The 15,666-nt window shown below is 42.3% G+C and overlaps 1 protein-coding gene across 1 annotated transcript in view; it reads right to left on the bottom strand.

The window, feature by feature from the left end:
- snd1 (staphylococcal nuclease and tudor domain containing 1) overlaps positions 1-15,666 on the bottom strand; it is a 181,060-nt gene that overhangs the window by 49,003 nt on the left and 116,391 nt on the right. Inside the window, exon 17 of the mRNA XM_034133336.1 lies at positions 14,929-15,117. Coding sequence (XP_033989227.1) covers positions 14,929-15,117 — 189 coding nt within the window. The remainder of the gene's footprint in view (positions 1-14,928; positions 15,118-15,666) is intronic.

Below are 15,666 nucleotides of genomic sequence, written 5' to 3'. Positions count from 1 at the left end.
AAAGTATATTTGACGTAGGATTAAAAGTAAATCATAATAAAACAAAATCACTTTGACGAGCAATGACTTGCAATAAACGTAAACATTTTGAGTAGTTGTCAACTTAGACAAGACTATGACGGATACAAATGACTAAAATATATAATATAATAAGCATTTGATCTAAATTAGCCAAAATGAACACTGGCAGCAGTCAAATCATAAATGGATACAAAGGCAAAGCTCCAAGACATATTACATCTGGTAATGTAAAACTAATTTGGAAATGATTTGATTCTTATTTGCAAAGTTTAAGTATTTTCCATTTCCTGTCAGGATAAAAGGAATTATTCTTTTTTATTTATTCATTAAATCAAGTGTTTCGACCGTTGTACAGCCAAATGCTCTGACCCAAGTAACATATTGTAACCTTGCTAAACGTTTTGCCGAGACCCATACTGACACATAGAGGAAGTAGCAGAAATGAGCAGGGAAGGGAAAGCAGTGTGGGAAATGAGGGGATAAAAAGACAGAAACAAACATATAAAAAAAGAAAGAAAAAGAGAGACTGGTACAACAGGGGGAATCGGAAGTGCAGTGATGACGAGAGCCTGTTTATGTAACCGTCTCTCCCCGAGGCATGAGAGAGGAAGAGAGCGACTCTGTAAAATGCACAAAAACACACTCGCAAAACTATCAGGAGTGGTCCCGTTCTCTATGTGGAGTGTTTTCTGCAGGCAAGCCAACCAGGAGACAGAGCAAAGTGGATTGACCTAAATTACAAGGGGAACGCTTAAGAATTCATCAAGAATGATCTCAAAGCAGACTTTGTTGGTGACAAAGAGGCAACAGAGGAGGACAGGCACAGAGTTATTCCTTGTCCGCCCTGTTAATAAACCCTTCCACCCTCTTCCTCTGACTGATGAGATGGATTAGGCCAGACACACCTCTAATGGTCAGTCAAAAACCAACATGGAGAATGCTGAACAAATCTCATCAACTATTTGTTTAAATATTCAAATTGATGGGTTGGATCTGAGCAAATGATAGTATATCTATTTGAAATGATGCTAATAGGTGTAAGCACATATTCAAATATTTAACTGTGTCAATGTGCATTACAATCTACACAATTATCCATTTCAAGCTGTCCATCTGAATACAATGATGAAGTATTCCTCACCCCCAATCCAGTCCATTAATCCTCTGAACAATGGCAATCGTTTCAATCCTTCCTGCTTCCTTTTATTCCCTTTTTTTTTCGCACGTCACCGCGCTCCAAGGTTGACAGCCCATAAAAAAAGGACCCATCTATTTTCTATTAACGGCTAGTGTTTTTCTACGGTTCTACAAACAAGTTGAACGCCTTCTCACAAGCCAAGCAATGGCAATCTGCAGTGCTCTGGAATGTTATGACTTAACTATGGTCACCAGAACATATTTTATTTTGTTGGACAGTGTGACGATCCCCGAGAGGCCACTAAACACACTGAAATAGCAGTCGGACAAATAAACTTCGGCTGACAGGTATGGCCCTCTGCAGTTGGCAGAATTGTGGCTTATATCATCCCTTTGCTGGTAGTGTGAGTGTGACTCATAAGCAATACAGAAATCCGCTAAAATAAGAATGTAAGGAACCATACAGTGCAAGCATTTGTTACCCGGTGATTCCATCAAACCATCCAATAAAAAACCAATGAGCAGGAGAATTTGCGTTTTGGTGCTTTTGTTGGAAATCAAATTTCCTAAGAGCTGCCTTTAAAGAGACCAGAGGAGAAAAAGCATCAATGAATCAATGCACTTAAAATTCTCCTTACAAAGAGAAAGCATTAGAGAGCATGTGAGGTAAGGGGAGAATAATAAAGACAGCTAATTCAGGGTTTAGATTGGGAAAAGAGGAAGGTAATAGGGGAGACGGAGAGAGAAAGAGGTTGATTCAAGATGATGGAGAAAGAGAAAGATTTAGGAGCAAGAGCAAATGAAAGAGGAAGGGACAGCGGATGAGTTGAGGGAGGAAAAAGTGAGAGAAAAGGGGAAGAAGGAAAGCCAGTGAAGAGGAGCTGTGATGAGGCGAACAGAGAGAAAAAATAAATGCATTTAGGAGTAGAAGTGGCTGCTCAACCAAGACCGGTCTGCCAGTGTGTGGAGGACTGGAGTCTGTGCGCAGGTAATACGGAGAAGTGATGAGGCGTTAGCAACCACACTGGCTCTAAGCTTCTTCTCCACATCCTGGCTAACAGCAGAGCGGACTGATCTGCGTTAACCTAGATCAGGGGGGTCCGATCTACGGCCCGTGGCCAACTGCGGCATGTGGTACATTTTGAATTGGCCCGCAGCAAATTCTAAAAGTATTATGGAAGATGGCCCACACATGAGACGTGTGCTTGTCTTATATTGTACTTCTTGGATATACATGTAAACATATATTACACAGTATTCATGTGTTAATAAGAACCACTTCTCAAATAAACTCAAGTTGAAAACATTGTCCAACAAATCTTAGCTGATAAAATAACTTATTTACATTACAAGTTTGACATAAACCCTTCCTTTGTACCCTTATAAGGAAAGTGACAACCCTTTTTGCAACAAGATAAATGAAACCCTATGGAGAGCTGTGATGCAGGCTGTTTGTGGCCCTCAGTGAGATATGTTTGGACACCCCTGACCTAGATGAAGCTGTGTGTTTATGGAGTAACTGCGACATGAATCATAATTCATATAAAGAGAGGTCGCATGTCATAGCCCTTTTAGTTGACAGCAGGCCAATGGGGCAGTGTCAACCAGGGCTCATCTCCTTGCCTTGAAAGTAATAAAACCAAAACTCATTAAACAAGGCAAGGTTTGAACACTCCAACCGGCAGAGAGCGCATTTAACTGGTGCCCTCCAGAAACAAATATTTAGCATTTCATTAGACAGCAGAGGGAAGCATGGAGGGAAAAAGCGAGCGAGGGGTATTTCACTGCCGACCCGTACTAAACAGAGTTAAGTGTGGCTCCGAGCATGGGCCCTAAAAAATGTCAAAGTGTGCCTAAATGACTAAAGTTGCGTGTGTCTTATTTTTAGTGCAAATGCCGAAAGACCACGCTGTTTTACTCTCTTCCCCTGATTACACAAGGACGATTAGAGAGGACACCTGAAGCAGGGCGAAAATGTGTGGACTGATGTTTTCACAGCATCTGCCTGATGACTCCAAAAATAAATAAATGTCAGTTATCTGTGGGGGGAAATGTCATCGAGGCTTCTAAGCGTAATGGATGTTCACATGAATGGCAAGGCCAATATATCATAGCAGGGTTGTCTACTGTAAACCGCTGCAAGGTTACAGACAGAGGTGGGAAAAGTACACGGTAGAAATATAGGGATAGGAAGCAATAGGAATGTAGGAATACTCTGTTACAAGTAAAAGTCCATCAAAATCAAAATGTTACTCAAGTAAAAGTATAAAAGTCAACATTTACTTAAAGTAACACTCCTTATGCAGATTAGCCCATTTCAGAATAATATATATGTTTATTAGTTTCAATTATAATTATTGCTGTACTCATGTTTATCAAGCTGGCAAAGTAGCAAACATGAATTGAGTAAATCTACTTAGTATGTTTAACCACTCGTGTAAAGTAACTATCACCAATACAAGTTCATGTATTGTGTATCTGATCAAATAGTTGAATTAAAAAAATATATTTCAAGCTTAATTACTTTTTTTTTTAAAGATACAAAAAACAAGCTTTTAAAAAAAAGTCTTCTGAAGTGGATATGTTAAGGATACGTAATTTCAGATAAATATGTACATCATTTAAGTAAACACGCATAAAATTGAATCAATTAAAGACACTTGCCCAGAGTAATAACCTTTGCGGGGACTGACTAATCAAAGCGCTGCAGTCTGGGTTCAGATATGCCTGTGTAAAATATTCAAGGCTGGCTGCGTGTATTCCATGCACTCATTCTAGTGGAGGTAGGAGGCAGTCAGCCACAACCAGTCCTCAGCAAACCGAGTGGAAAAGTGTCTCCTTACAGTGTCCCAGGAGGGATGAGCCAAAAAAGAAAGAATGAATAATCCGCCAGCCCAACTCCAGTCAGTGCATGTCCTTCACACTCGCATTCAGCAGCAGAGACAGGGGAGGAATTGGGGCAGAGGAGAGATGGAGCAAAAAAAGGGAAGCCCCAAGATATAAGATGCAGGGGGGACGGAGAAAGGCGTGCGGGCACACCTGGGGGTTTGTGTTTTGTGTTGTATGTTGGCGGGGCTGAGCACGTGTTAATCAGCCATAATGCAACACACTATGTCGCATCACATTATGCTCTCTGCCACCATTTCACCTCTGTTCCCATCTTTTCAGACATCTTTCTCCTCCTGTGGCCTCAGCCCGTTCATCCAGAGCGCCGGGTGAATGGGGGGGGTGTCGTGCAGTTAGGTGGGGGTGGGGGTAAGGGGAGAGACTGACTGAGTTTTTCTGCACTGATGAACCAGAGGCAGCCTCAAACCTGCCCCTGAGGACCTCTGCTAAGAGCCCGCAAGAATCCGTGTGCATGACTGGAGAATGGGAGGCACAAGGCCAAGGACATACAGCCAAATGCATAGAAACACAAGATCATATGCATACTAATGCAACTTAAAGGAACTACACCAACAACACTATACAAAAAACAGAACAATGCACACTGGCAGCACATGTGCATAACATAGACAGAATGTTCCAAAAGGCCTACTTCCTGTTTATGTGCTTCATCAAGTAGAATATCTCATCCGAGAGTGTGTGTGTTCCTCAGGATTGTCCTGATGTCCTTGAGGCTGGATGCATTTTTCAGATGACATTTTCTCAAAGTCAGCGTGTAATCCTGGAACTCATGCAAATGTATAATTTAGCGTGCAGAAGGTGAGACTGCTGAGACGGACTCGCTTCATTGGGTGTGTGTCTTAGACTTTTTAAGTTGTTGGATCATCATGGCGTATTTTCAATGCGTCAGTTTGCAGGTGACTTCCGTGTGCACGAATGCACCGCGCGTTCTGGAGAAGGAAGTGGATAAAGACGGGGAAGAAAATGTTTGCATGTGTATTCACAAGACTGCGAGTCGAGCTGACAGACTGCTGAATCTGCAACTTGGAACTGGGGGAAAAGAGGATGAAGACTGAAAGAGGGAGAGAGAGGAGGACTGCGGGTTTGGGTGTAAATAACACACACATCACTGGGTCCACTGATCTCTTTCTCCGTCTTTCTGTCTCTCTGCCTCAGGGCACCGAGGGTCCAGCTTGGCGTCTACAGTGAAGGGGAGGGGGGGGTGTCATCGGAGAGTGTGTGCGTGTGTGTGCACTGTCCGACTGCACATGCTCAATGTGTGTTTGAGTAAGCAGGAGAGAGACAGTGAGAGTATGGTGTGTGCACATGTGCCGCCTCCCTCCATCTGCAACCTAACTTCGTGTGTGTGTGTGTGTGTGTGTGTGTGTGTGTGTGTGTGTGTGTGTGTGTGTGTAGACAGCGCACTGAGAATCATATTATGTAATCTTGTAGCCATATGAAAGAGCCTTGGTCAGCTACTTTTGTTGTGTGTAGGTTTGTGCATGCAGTGTAGAGAAGAAAGATGAAGTCAGGAGCACACACACGCAAACAGGCATGCAAACATTATGGCATAGTAAACAAACTGTAGGGAAATGTATGCAGTCACACACATCTGTACATATGTGAATGTGAAGCAACACTGCACACACACAAAGTGGAACCTGGGACTGTGTGGTGTATTACAGTCCTCTCCATCTTTTTTCCAGAGATGTGAGGTCTCACACGGGTCACCTCTCCCATTGTGGTCCCCTGCAGGCAATGATGTCCCCTTGCTGGGATCCCGCTGTCCTTTAACACTTGCCAACAAACCTTGCAACCTTCATCATGCTTGTGTATTGACACGCTGGCAATGGGGCCAAACGTTCTCTCACTGAATGTGTTGATGATTTCCAGCATGGGACCGGGTCCCCCGAGCCAAGGAGAGTTTCTATCCTGCTGCCTTATAGGGCGCTGCTCAGCACTGGAAGCTCTTCCTTATTTCATTCTAAATTCACTGGATTGTGAATGAACTTTGATTAAATACTGCCAGTATTATTTATTTGAGGAATTACATAATGATACGATACATACATTAATAAACAAATTGGAAATTAAACTCTATTTTAGAAAGCCAATTTATAAATACACACAAGAAGTTTAACGAAAAATAAATTGCACAATAATTAGTGCTATGGCGTTGGATATGAGAAGTACAAATATAGTTCTATCTGTAATGATTGCGCAATAAAGGGTCAACTTCCTTAAAGTCAAATGTAATGCACATGGCAATGTGTTCTTTAGAATGTGAGAGTTTTCCCAAAATTCGATTTTTATCACAATATGATGCCTTGCTTACAGCAATATATCACATTGTTATTAATGGTAATCCGTTTATCATGATATTAATTGTATTGCCAAATCCTAAACAAACAGACGTACATTGCAGCAGCATTGGATGGAATAGTATTCTGCTTAAAGCCAATTAACATAGATATCATTGTTTTTAAAAGAGGCATGGTGGTACAAACATGATGTCAGTACAGTTGAGTTGTCAACTGTACTGACCTTTTCACTTCTACTTACAGCCATTGTTAAAGTGAGCCGAACAGATAATGTTGGGAAGCCGAGATTTGGAGTTTAGTGGCTATTTGACTATGTTCTACTGAGGAGGATATATTAGAAAAACAGGCAAGCCGAGCACAGATAGATTGCCCATAGGTGAAGTGATGTACTGTGACTTTTGGCTCAGTTTTAACCACTCATCTCCTAAAGGGCAGAAAAATGCAAATCACCGGTGACATAATGATTCTCCAGGCACTCCATCTTTGTGATGGCTGAGCTAAATGCTGCCACTGACACCGTTTTATTCTCCCATTTGTTTTCTGGTATTTGAAAGAGTCTCTGCACACAGCTGACACTTTGATATATCCTCTTGAAACTATCAAGCGATGAAACAGTGTCACTGGAGACGATACTCATGAGAACTGAAATATAAACAGAAATATCAGCTACATATAACATTTTAGGGACTTTATATGTAGAACATGTTATAATAATCAAAGGTGTAAAGTAACCAAGTACATTTAATCAAGTACTGTACTTAAGTAAAATGTTGAGGTACTTATATTTGAGTATTTACAGTTCTACCGCACTACAATTCAGAGGTAAATATTTATTTAACTCCACTACATTTATTAAATAACTTAACTTACTTTGCAGATTTGGAACTACATTGTAGCTATGCACACATGACAATAAAAGCCTCTAAACTTGAGTTACTGTCAGTTATAGATGCACAACATGGGTGTTGTGACAGTTGTTACCCTGAATCAGCAGTTTTAACACCTGCATAATGCATGGTCTGCAGGATGCACGCAATGTGTTTGCTGAGAGGCTTCAGCTTACATTTGAGGCCCCTCCACTTGAGGAAAAACGGACACACAAGAAGGAAACACAAAAACCTGAGCTGACAGAAGTCCAGGTTTATCCGATTAAGATAAGGGAGATAGCCTGACTTAGAACTGAGCAGACAAAGTGTCTTTCTTTTTAATCCACTGATCCAAAAGCATTCCACAGAGGAATGGAGCAAATGCAAACAAGCTGCGATCCTGAGAATATAACCAAAGCTGCAAGATATATTGCACCATATTAAGTTAAGTAATATCCAAATCCAATCTTCAGGGCACGATGTATAGCAGAGAAATACGCCAGGAGAAACAAATACACATTTCTGGGTATAATGTTTTATCAAGGAGACATTTTAAAGAAGCTTCCAACCACCTTTAAACTGTATAATCTTAATTTACAAAAACGACCCAGACATTTCTGTGATGAAAAGGTGGGGTGCCCAAGAAATCTAAAAAGTAGCCGGTGAATCTTAAAACGTCAGCAAAGAAGGAAAATAAAAACTAACTCCTAAATTTGTTCAAATGCAGCTGGGGCATTTTTTTTCCCATCCTGCAAGAGAGGCAGTTTCCTCAGCTGTCAGTCCTGTTTCCTATCAAATGGACCCGACCGGTATCTCGCCCGGTCATTAATCGAATATCACTTTCTGTGATTGGCCATGTCATGGACGTTGTTCCAGTCTCAACACCATGGGGCCTCCATTTGTTTACTCACAAGGAGACAATTACAGCATTAGGCAATGAATGGAAGAGACAGGAGAGAGGGATGACAGGAATGGTAATACAGGTGCAATCATCCTGTTTGCCTTGGAGTGCCATTAAGGCTCAATTCTCCACAAAGCCTGATGCAATTTATAAAGCAATAACATTAATGATTTCATGTTTGCCCAAAATCTCTCTGCGGTACGAGGACGGCCAGGGACTGACACCAAACTGGGTAAAGTTAAGAGAAAATAATTTGCAGGAGCAGCCAAGGGATTTGGCTAGAATGGATCTAAATTAGAGACCCAGAGGGTAGAGTTAGGAACAGAGTCAAATTTACTTTGTTATTTCACTTGAAGCCTCCATAGATGAGATACTTTAATAATAATCCCCGGCAATTTCCCATGATATTGCTTGGTGACTGCCACAGGTTATTTCACTATGAGATGCCAAGAAAAATGGGAGGGGAAAGAGAAAAAGATTGCAACCCTGAAAGCGTTTCAATGGCTGCGGGGCTTAGGAAAGCACTGAGCATGGTATTAATAGAAAAGGGACTGTCATCCATGGAAACCAAACAAGGCTGCTTGTATGTAGGCTAATTCTGCGTTCACTATTTACATAAGATTGAATCGACATGCCACATGCGTGACACAAAATGGTCTTACATTGTACAAATAATGTGTTTCCTCTAAGGCGCCGTTTACACGAGGAGAAAACGGCTTGTGTCTGCATAGTTTCGCGTGCGTATAGCCCTATTATTTACACGAGGCCGATAGAAACTGACCCCACAAACGATAACGGGTCCCAAGGTGGATAGATTTGCAAACGAAACGCTCTGGGGGGTCAACCGAGTCCGTGTAATCACCTCTATACGAATATTTCCTGGAAAAATAGGATAGCCCCACCTCTCCCCACCTCTCCTGCTCACTGCTGTAGCAACTATCAAAAATAGCTGTGTTCATTAAACGCACAAGGGGTTCTTGAATGAAATAATATTATAAAAGGCAAACCAGAATTGTTAACGCCCAATATACTCCTTAAACAAAATAAACAGAGTCAGATTTCATGCATTGATCCATTATATTGACAATTTTCCAGCCAAACAACACAAACAAAATTAAAAAGTCCACTCTGCGATACACCAAACTTGTCTTTACTGCCTAATCCAGGCCATTATTGTTCATTGTTCCTGCGCCTGTTTGTAGGCAGAGGACCGGCGTGTCCCAGAGGAGCGATCTCACCCGGTGTTTGTAGAGAATATCTCTCTTTCTGAGCCGTCCTCTCCACGGAGACGTGCTTCTTGGTCGGTCGAAGCAATATCCACAGATTCGGTTTCTTTCAGTTAACTTCCCCGCTGCATTTATCCATATGCTGAGGAAATGACTATATCCCGCTGAATACCAGCAATCGCCACACACACTTCCTCCTGTCAGTAGCTACTGCTAGTGCTACTGCTACTGACCATGCTACAGATATTAGTGCAAAATCTACAGCTCCTCTACCACAACCATCAGCAACAAGTGGACATGGAGAATTACATGAACTACATGTTGCTAAATACACCGCGGGGCATAAACAGAAGGGTAGCCATGGCAACATTGCTGCGGGGCTGCTCCAGGCTGCTCTTCTTCCCTGCTTTTGGTGTATTTTGGCGGAAGTTACAGCGCCACTTACAGTCCCGGCATATGTACTACAGCGTTTCCAGCGGCCTCGTTTGAACAGACACGTTAAATGAAACGAATGCATGTGAACGGAAGACTTTTTTGAATACGCATACTGTGCATAAACGCAAACGTTCCCGTGTGAAGGAGGCCTAAATGTACTGAATGCAAATCGCTCTTGGAAACCCATACAATACAGAGTAGATTTTCATATAAATGATATAATTGGAACAGAAAAGAACTCCAACCATAGCTAATCCTTAAGAGTAAAAACAGTCGACAAGAGTTGAACTTCCTCCTGCCTATACTCCGAGTCACAAGCCTATTAGCTTTGCTAAAAGCCCAATTATCTTGATTCATCCACAGCGTGTTCCTGTTTAGCCAGGTGTGTGATGTGCTGACTGGTGAGAAGACACTGCTTGGATGGGAGGACAGCACTCTATTTGAAAACAGTAGGAATATTCCATTAAAAGCGGTTCGGTTGGGGATTTCTGGTTTAATGGAAATTTGTTTGGCTTACGAGGCTAGATGCTTGACCCTTGAGATTGTGAGCCTGAGGTGACTGCATTCTACAAAGGGGCACAAATTGCAACGTACAGATATAATCAAACATGCTCACAATGTAAGTCAGCCAATCACAGCAAAAAAAAAAGGGCTGTCTGGGTTTGTCGTACAAAAGAGGTTGGTCCGAGTCATGTGTTTGGTGTGTACTTGTGAACAGGCCCTAGGGCAAAGTCTGCCAGAATGCAACTTTGGATTCTACCCAAAAAACCAGAGAAAGCTGAAACAAGATTATGTACTTCAATCAGGCTCCGCCAAGGACACGTCACCGCACTCAATGTCAAAACGATGCTGCTTCAAATGCTTTGACGAGTGTCGTTGATGGACGGGTGAAGTATAGGGAACGGCATCAACGGGTCCCGGGTTTATGCTTCAGAGCGGTTTTTTTTTTTTCTCAAAAAGAGTACAAGCGACTCACCATGACCATGCCAGAGAATGAACTGTCCTCTACGATGCAAAAAGCAACTGAGGTGAACAAGGGCATGACATTGGGCGTCTGAGAAGACATTCATCCGGTTAATAAGAAGGCATTCAAAGATGATTAATTGAAGGAGGGGAGGATATAAAGGGGGGAAAGTAGAGAGGGTGGGCAAGGATGTGAGACCACTAAAGAGGTGAAGAGGAAGAAAGTGGTCTGTGATGCGGGCTGAGCAGGACTGAAGGAAAGGGGCGGGCAGAGATGAAAGGAGGAAATCCTGTGACATGAAATATCTTTAACAGGGGTTGTCATATCCTCATTCCTTCTACATTCACTCTCTTTTCCGACTTCCTCTCTCCCACTCCGAGACCCATCGGAGTGTGTTAATATCCTTCAAGGTTGGGTAATTACAGCAACAAAAAACAACCTTGCTCAGCAGAAAGCGCACTCTGGTTATTATTGAGGGCTGATTGTTGACTCACCTCGTCATAATTAGGCCACTCCAATTACTTGCATGTTTCCTTCTGCTGCCTGCTTACAGCTATTAGGGTTGCTGTTCTTTCAAGTAGATGTATGCTGGGAAATACACATGCATTCAACATTGGAGGACTGTTAAAAGCTTGAAGAGAAGAAACAAGAATAAATAATAAATGTAAATGGGTTCCCAATGGTTATCCCACCTTCTCATTCTATTTCATTTTGTTTGTGAATTTTCAGAAGGAAAGAAATACCCTTTGAGGCACAACCAAATATTAACCATCGACACATGTTCAGTCTAAGGAGAACTTAAATAATGTCTCTGCAGTTTAAATCTCTTCTCCCAATCCACTTTGAGCCAAACTGCCGCTATCATGTCAAATGTATTTCCCGCAGCTGCAGCATGGGAATACTGGAACATCATATGAATCGCTGCAATGAGCCGTCTCATATTACAAAGACAAAATGCAGTGTTTTTGCAACAAGCCTTGTTTACAGAGATGCCTGGTAAGCAAGAATTTGTTTTTCCACCCCTCAGAGCATCCATATACAAACAAGACTGCTTTACACAAACCAGGCAAGAGATTTAAGAAGAGGGCATGAGCATTGCTTGGCAACAACCGACTCATTGTTAAAACAACATGAGTTAAGTGAATAAAGTGTTCTGGGTCTGTCTTGTAGCTAAAACCTTAACGAATTACAATTGGTTCTGACAGTGCGACGCGCTTTAGAGACTTATGAAAAACAATAGCCATAAATAAACAAAATGGCGAACAGAATTATGAATGTACCCAGGCCTACAATTTGAGCCTTCTGCACGTGTTTGCTGTGAGGACTGGTACCAAATGTTGCTCCAGGAGATGCTGATGTGCAAGATGAAAATCTGCTGAGCTCTCCAAAAGACTCTTCTTTAAACCCTTTGGAATTCTTCATTTAGAACACAATCACTTTGTCCCATTGGTCTCATTGTAGCAAAAACTCATATTCACTTAAGTCACTCGAACTAAGCAGTTTTGGTTCAGGATGCTACTGCAGAAAAGCCTCAATCCCCCTTGTTGTCCCGGGTCCCCGTTGGACCACCGACGCAAAGTTTTCTTTAATGAGCGTGTGTGAGTGCGTACACACGCCCTCTGAGTCCACTTCATTACGACAACCGTGTTTTCTCGCAGGGACGCCTGACGCAGCAGTACCGCTGATGTCTTCCATATCCACAGCCGTAGGGCCAATAAAGAAATGGCAAAGACAAAAGAGGAAGAGAGGTGGGAGGAGAAGCAATCTGCCCTACCTAGCCTCAGCCTACACACAGACAAAGACCAGCCACGACTTCAAAAGAGAAAAACATAGGGAAGAAATTGCAAAGCTCTCAGCTTTTCTGGAAACGGTCTCTACGGGTTAATTAGAACACCAAGTCCCACATCATCTGTCTCCGAGCTGCATACTATGAATTCACACATACATACAACTTCCCTGTGTTCCATTGAAACAACACACTCTCCACTACACACAGTTAAATCAGGCTGTGGTGGATTTGTGCACTGGTGGCAAACTAACTTCAAACATAATCACCATCTGTCGGGTCTACTCAGGCCTGTTGTGTTGTCTCTCTGTCCTGTCCACACTCAGGTTAGCTTAAGTCGGAACCTTGTGGTGAAAGTCAATCCGTCTCGCATGCAAAGGGAAAGCTTGTAGTGACATTTTGATCAGAGGTGTCAGGAACAGGCCTTCTTGCTGCAGTTGCATTCAACATGGCATAGGTCGGTGGGCTAAAAAGATATTATTTTTGGGGGGAAATCCAGATAAAATGTTCACCTGCGCAACACTCAAGAACTTAAGCTCTTTAATTCACAGAGGGAGAGTATGTGTAAGAAAAAAGGGAGGCCAGGAGCATGAAAGGTGAGTAGGAACTCTGACAATGAACATGATGGATTCAGTGGAGGGAAAAAGAAACACAGCCCCTTCTCGGCTGCAGCAATACATCACGTTTAAATGTGGAGAAGAGGCATTTGTATATACTTAAGGAGGCACATAGGTAAAAGTGAGTGGAAGAGAGAGAATGAAAGAAGAGGCGAGAGGGAGAGAGAGGATAAAAGAAATGCGTTACAGAGATAGAGAGGACAAGGATGACAGCTGGCCAGGCACTTCATGCATCTGGCAGGGCGACTCGTGGAGCCATAATGAAAATGCAGGGCGAGATCAGGATCAGTGTGTGAGAGGCCTCCATCCATCAAAGGACTCCCATTGTGGAAAGCAAGCTTCAATGATAACAGGGAAATATGTGGCTATTCTCCAGCCCAGATGGGAGCATTTCCACATTTTGTAGCTCTGACTAAAGGAATGGCCAGTATGCTATAAGTGCACGACAAAGTGTTGGTTATTCTCATGATTGAATAGGGTGTCAAGCTAGATATATTACCTTTGTTTGGGGGGGTTTTTGAGGAAGAAAAGCACATTTTAGTTTTAATGGTAGCCAAAGGTCAAGTCACCACCTGTCCTAATTGGCTGTCATGCTGATAGGGGGGATGGGCTTTGCCTTTGACAAGGGCAGTGTGTAGAACAGGGGTGTCCTCACGTTTTCCACTGAGGGCCACATACAGAAAAATAAACGAAGGGGTGGGCCACTCACTAGAGGTGAGATATACTGCCTCATAAGTTAAGTTAGGAGTTGGCAAAATCAATCAAATGTCAACTGAAAAAAACAGCCTACATCACAGCTCTCCATAGGGTTTCATTTCATTAATTTCATTTATCAAAACCGGCTGGCAGCTCATACCTTCAAACAGAAGCCTCACATAATAAGCATATAATAAGAGGAGAAGGTTATATTTCAAGCTTGTTAAGTTAATAAGTTAATGAGCTTTTTTTATCAACTAAGATTTGTTAGAAAATATTTTCAACTTTAATTGACTGACTTTATTTGAAAATGTGGCTCATGAATACTTTGAAATGTATTTATCCAAATATATTTCTGAAGTCAAATATAAGACAAGCACAAGGTTTATGTGTGGGCCATATTCCCTTAAACTTTTAAAAATGGACCACAGGCCGCAGTTGGCCCTGGGCCGTAGTTTGGACATCCCGGATGTAGATGTTTATTAGCGATAATAGTAAAGTTGCCGTTTAGGGATTTGTTGAAGTTGGGAATACCAAAAGAAGCATATGGTTGCCAAGATAAATTAACATGTTGCCAACATTAACTGCAACAAATCCTTATTTATGTTTTTCTCTCCTCCGTTCTGATCACCCCGACGACTTCCTCTTCTAATAAACGGCTAAGCTGGTCCAGTGAATTATATAAGAGGAGATGTGTTGTTCGGCATGCAAGAAATGAACCACGCCCTGACTAGAGCCAGTGTTATGCAGCTCAGACTAAAATATGTTCACAGACAGCCAGACCTGGGACACCATAGATCAGGGAGGCAGCAAAATAAATCCTGATCTGCTAACCCAGGCTGCTGCTGTGGCTGAGAAACATGACATCATAGCTGATGCCTGATAATAATGCTAAGAGAGAAATATATCTTGAGCCCCTTTCTCTTTAAAATAATAAAATGTCCCTCAGTCTTCCTTTAATGAATGCGAGTAAATAAATGCTTCTTTTACTTATAAAGACTTTTATATCAGTCAGGAGAGCAGTCATCACTTTGTTTAATTAGGATGTGGCAGCATCTAAAAAGAGACTTACCTTCTCTTTCCTCTCTCTGCAGGCCTCCTCTGCTGAGAGCAGGGTTTTGTAGTAGTTGCTGCGCTCGGCTGTGAAGTGAATCTTGGACAGAGCGCCTTCTACCAGTGCAATTGACAGATTCAAACCCTCGATGTGCAGCCAGCCAATGAAGTTTCCGGCTTTGTCCATGCTCTCCACTTCAACTTCCACCTGGAACACAAGGGAAGGAGAGGATGAAAAAGAGGACAAGTTAATGTTCTGTGTCCAAGATTAGGTTTGAGATTCAATTACAGCAATGAAGGGAAGGTGGGGGCTGGGGGACTCCTGTGAGGAGACACCACTGTTTTGAAATAGACACATCCATAGAGGCCTGTGAGCGCTGTATTGATTTGGTAGCACACACACAGATCCCACTTCACTCTTCTGTTGTGGATCTACTAATCAGTGGTGTCTAGTTTTGTCTAGAATGGCACATTCTTTTGACACAAACACCCAGAAGTGGCCTCCTGTCTTGGTGCACATAGTGCCCTTGACATTTCTAAAGAAGCACTTCAGCCAGTTTTTAATAGAAGTAACTTCTGTTTTAATTTGCAAGCCCTAAGAGTAAGTGTAGAAACCCCAGGGCCCGCACAAAAACAGTGTGAGTAGCTTTAAATTAGTGTTGCGTATGCACTTCAACCTTAATTAAGACTCTAAATATTGCCATCCTACTTTGTTTTTGTAATGTAAATCATTTGCAATTAGTGACAGCGAAGTTGC

This window comes from Trematomus bernacchii, unplaced genomic scaffold (assembly GCF_902827165.1).
Source record: "Trematomus bernacchii unplaced genomic scaffold, fTreBer1.1, whole genome shotgun sequence".
Lineage (NCBI taxonomy): Eukaryota > Metazoa > Chordata > Actinopteri > Perciformes > Nototheniidae > Trematomus > Trematomus bernacchii.
This window is presented reverse-complemented; position numbering and strand designations above follow the sequence as displayed.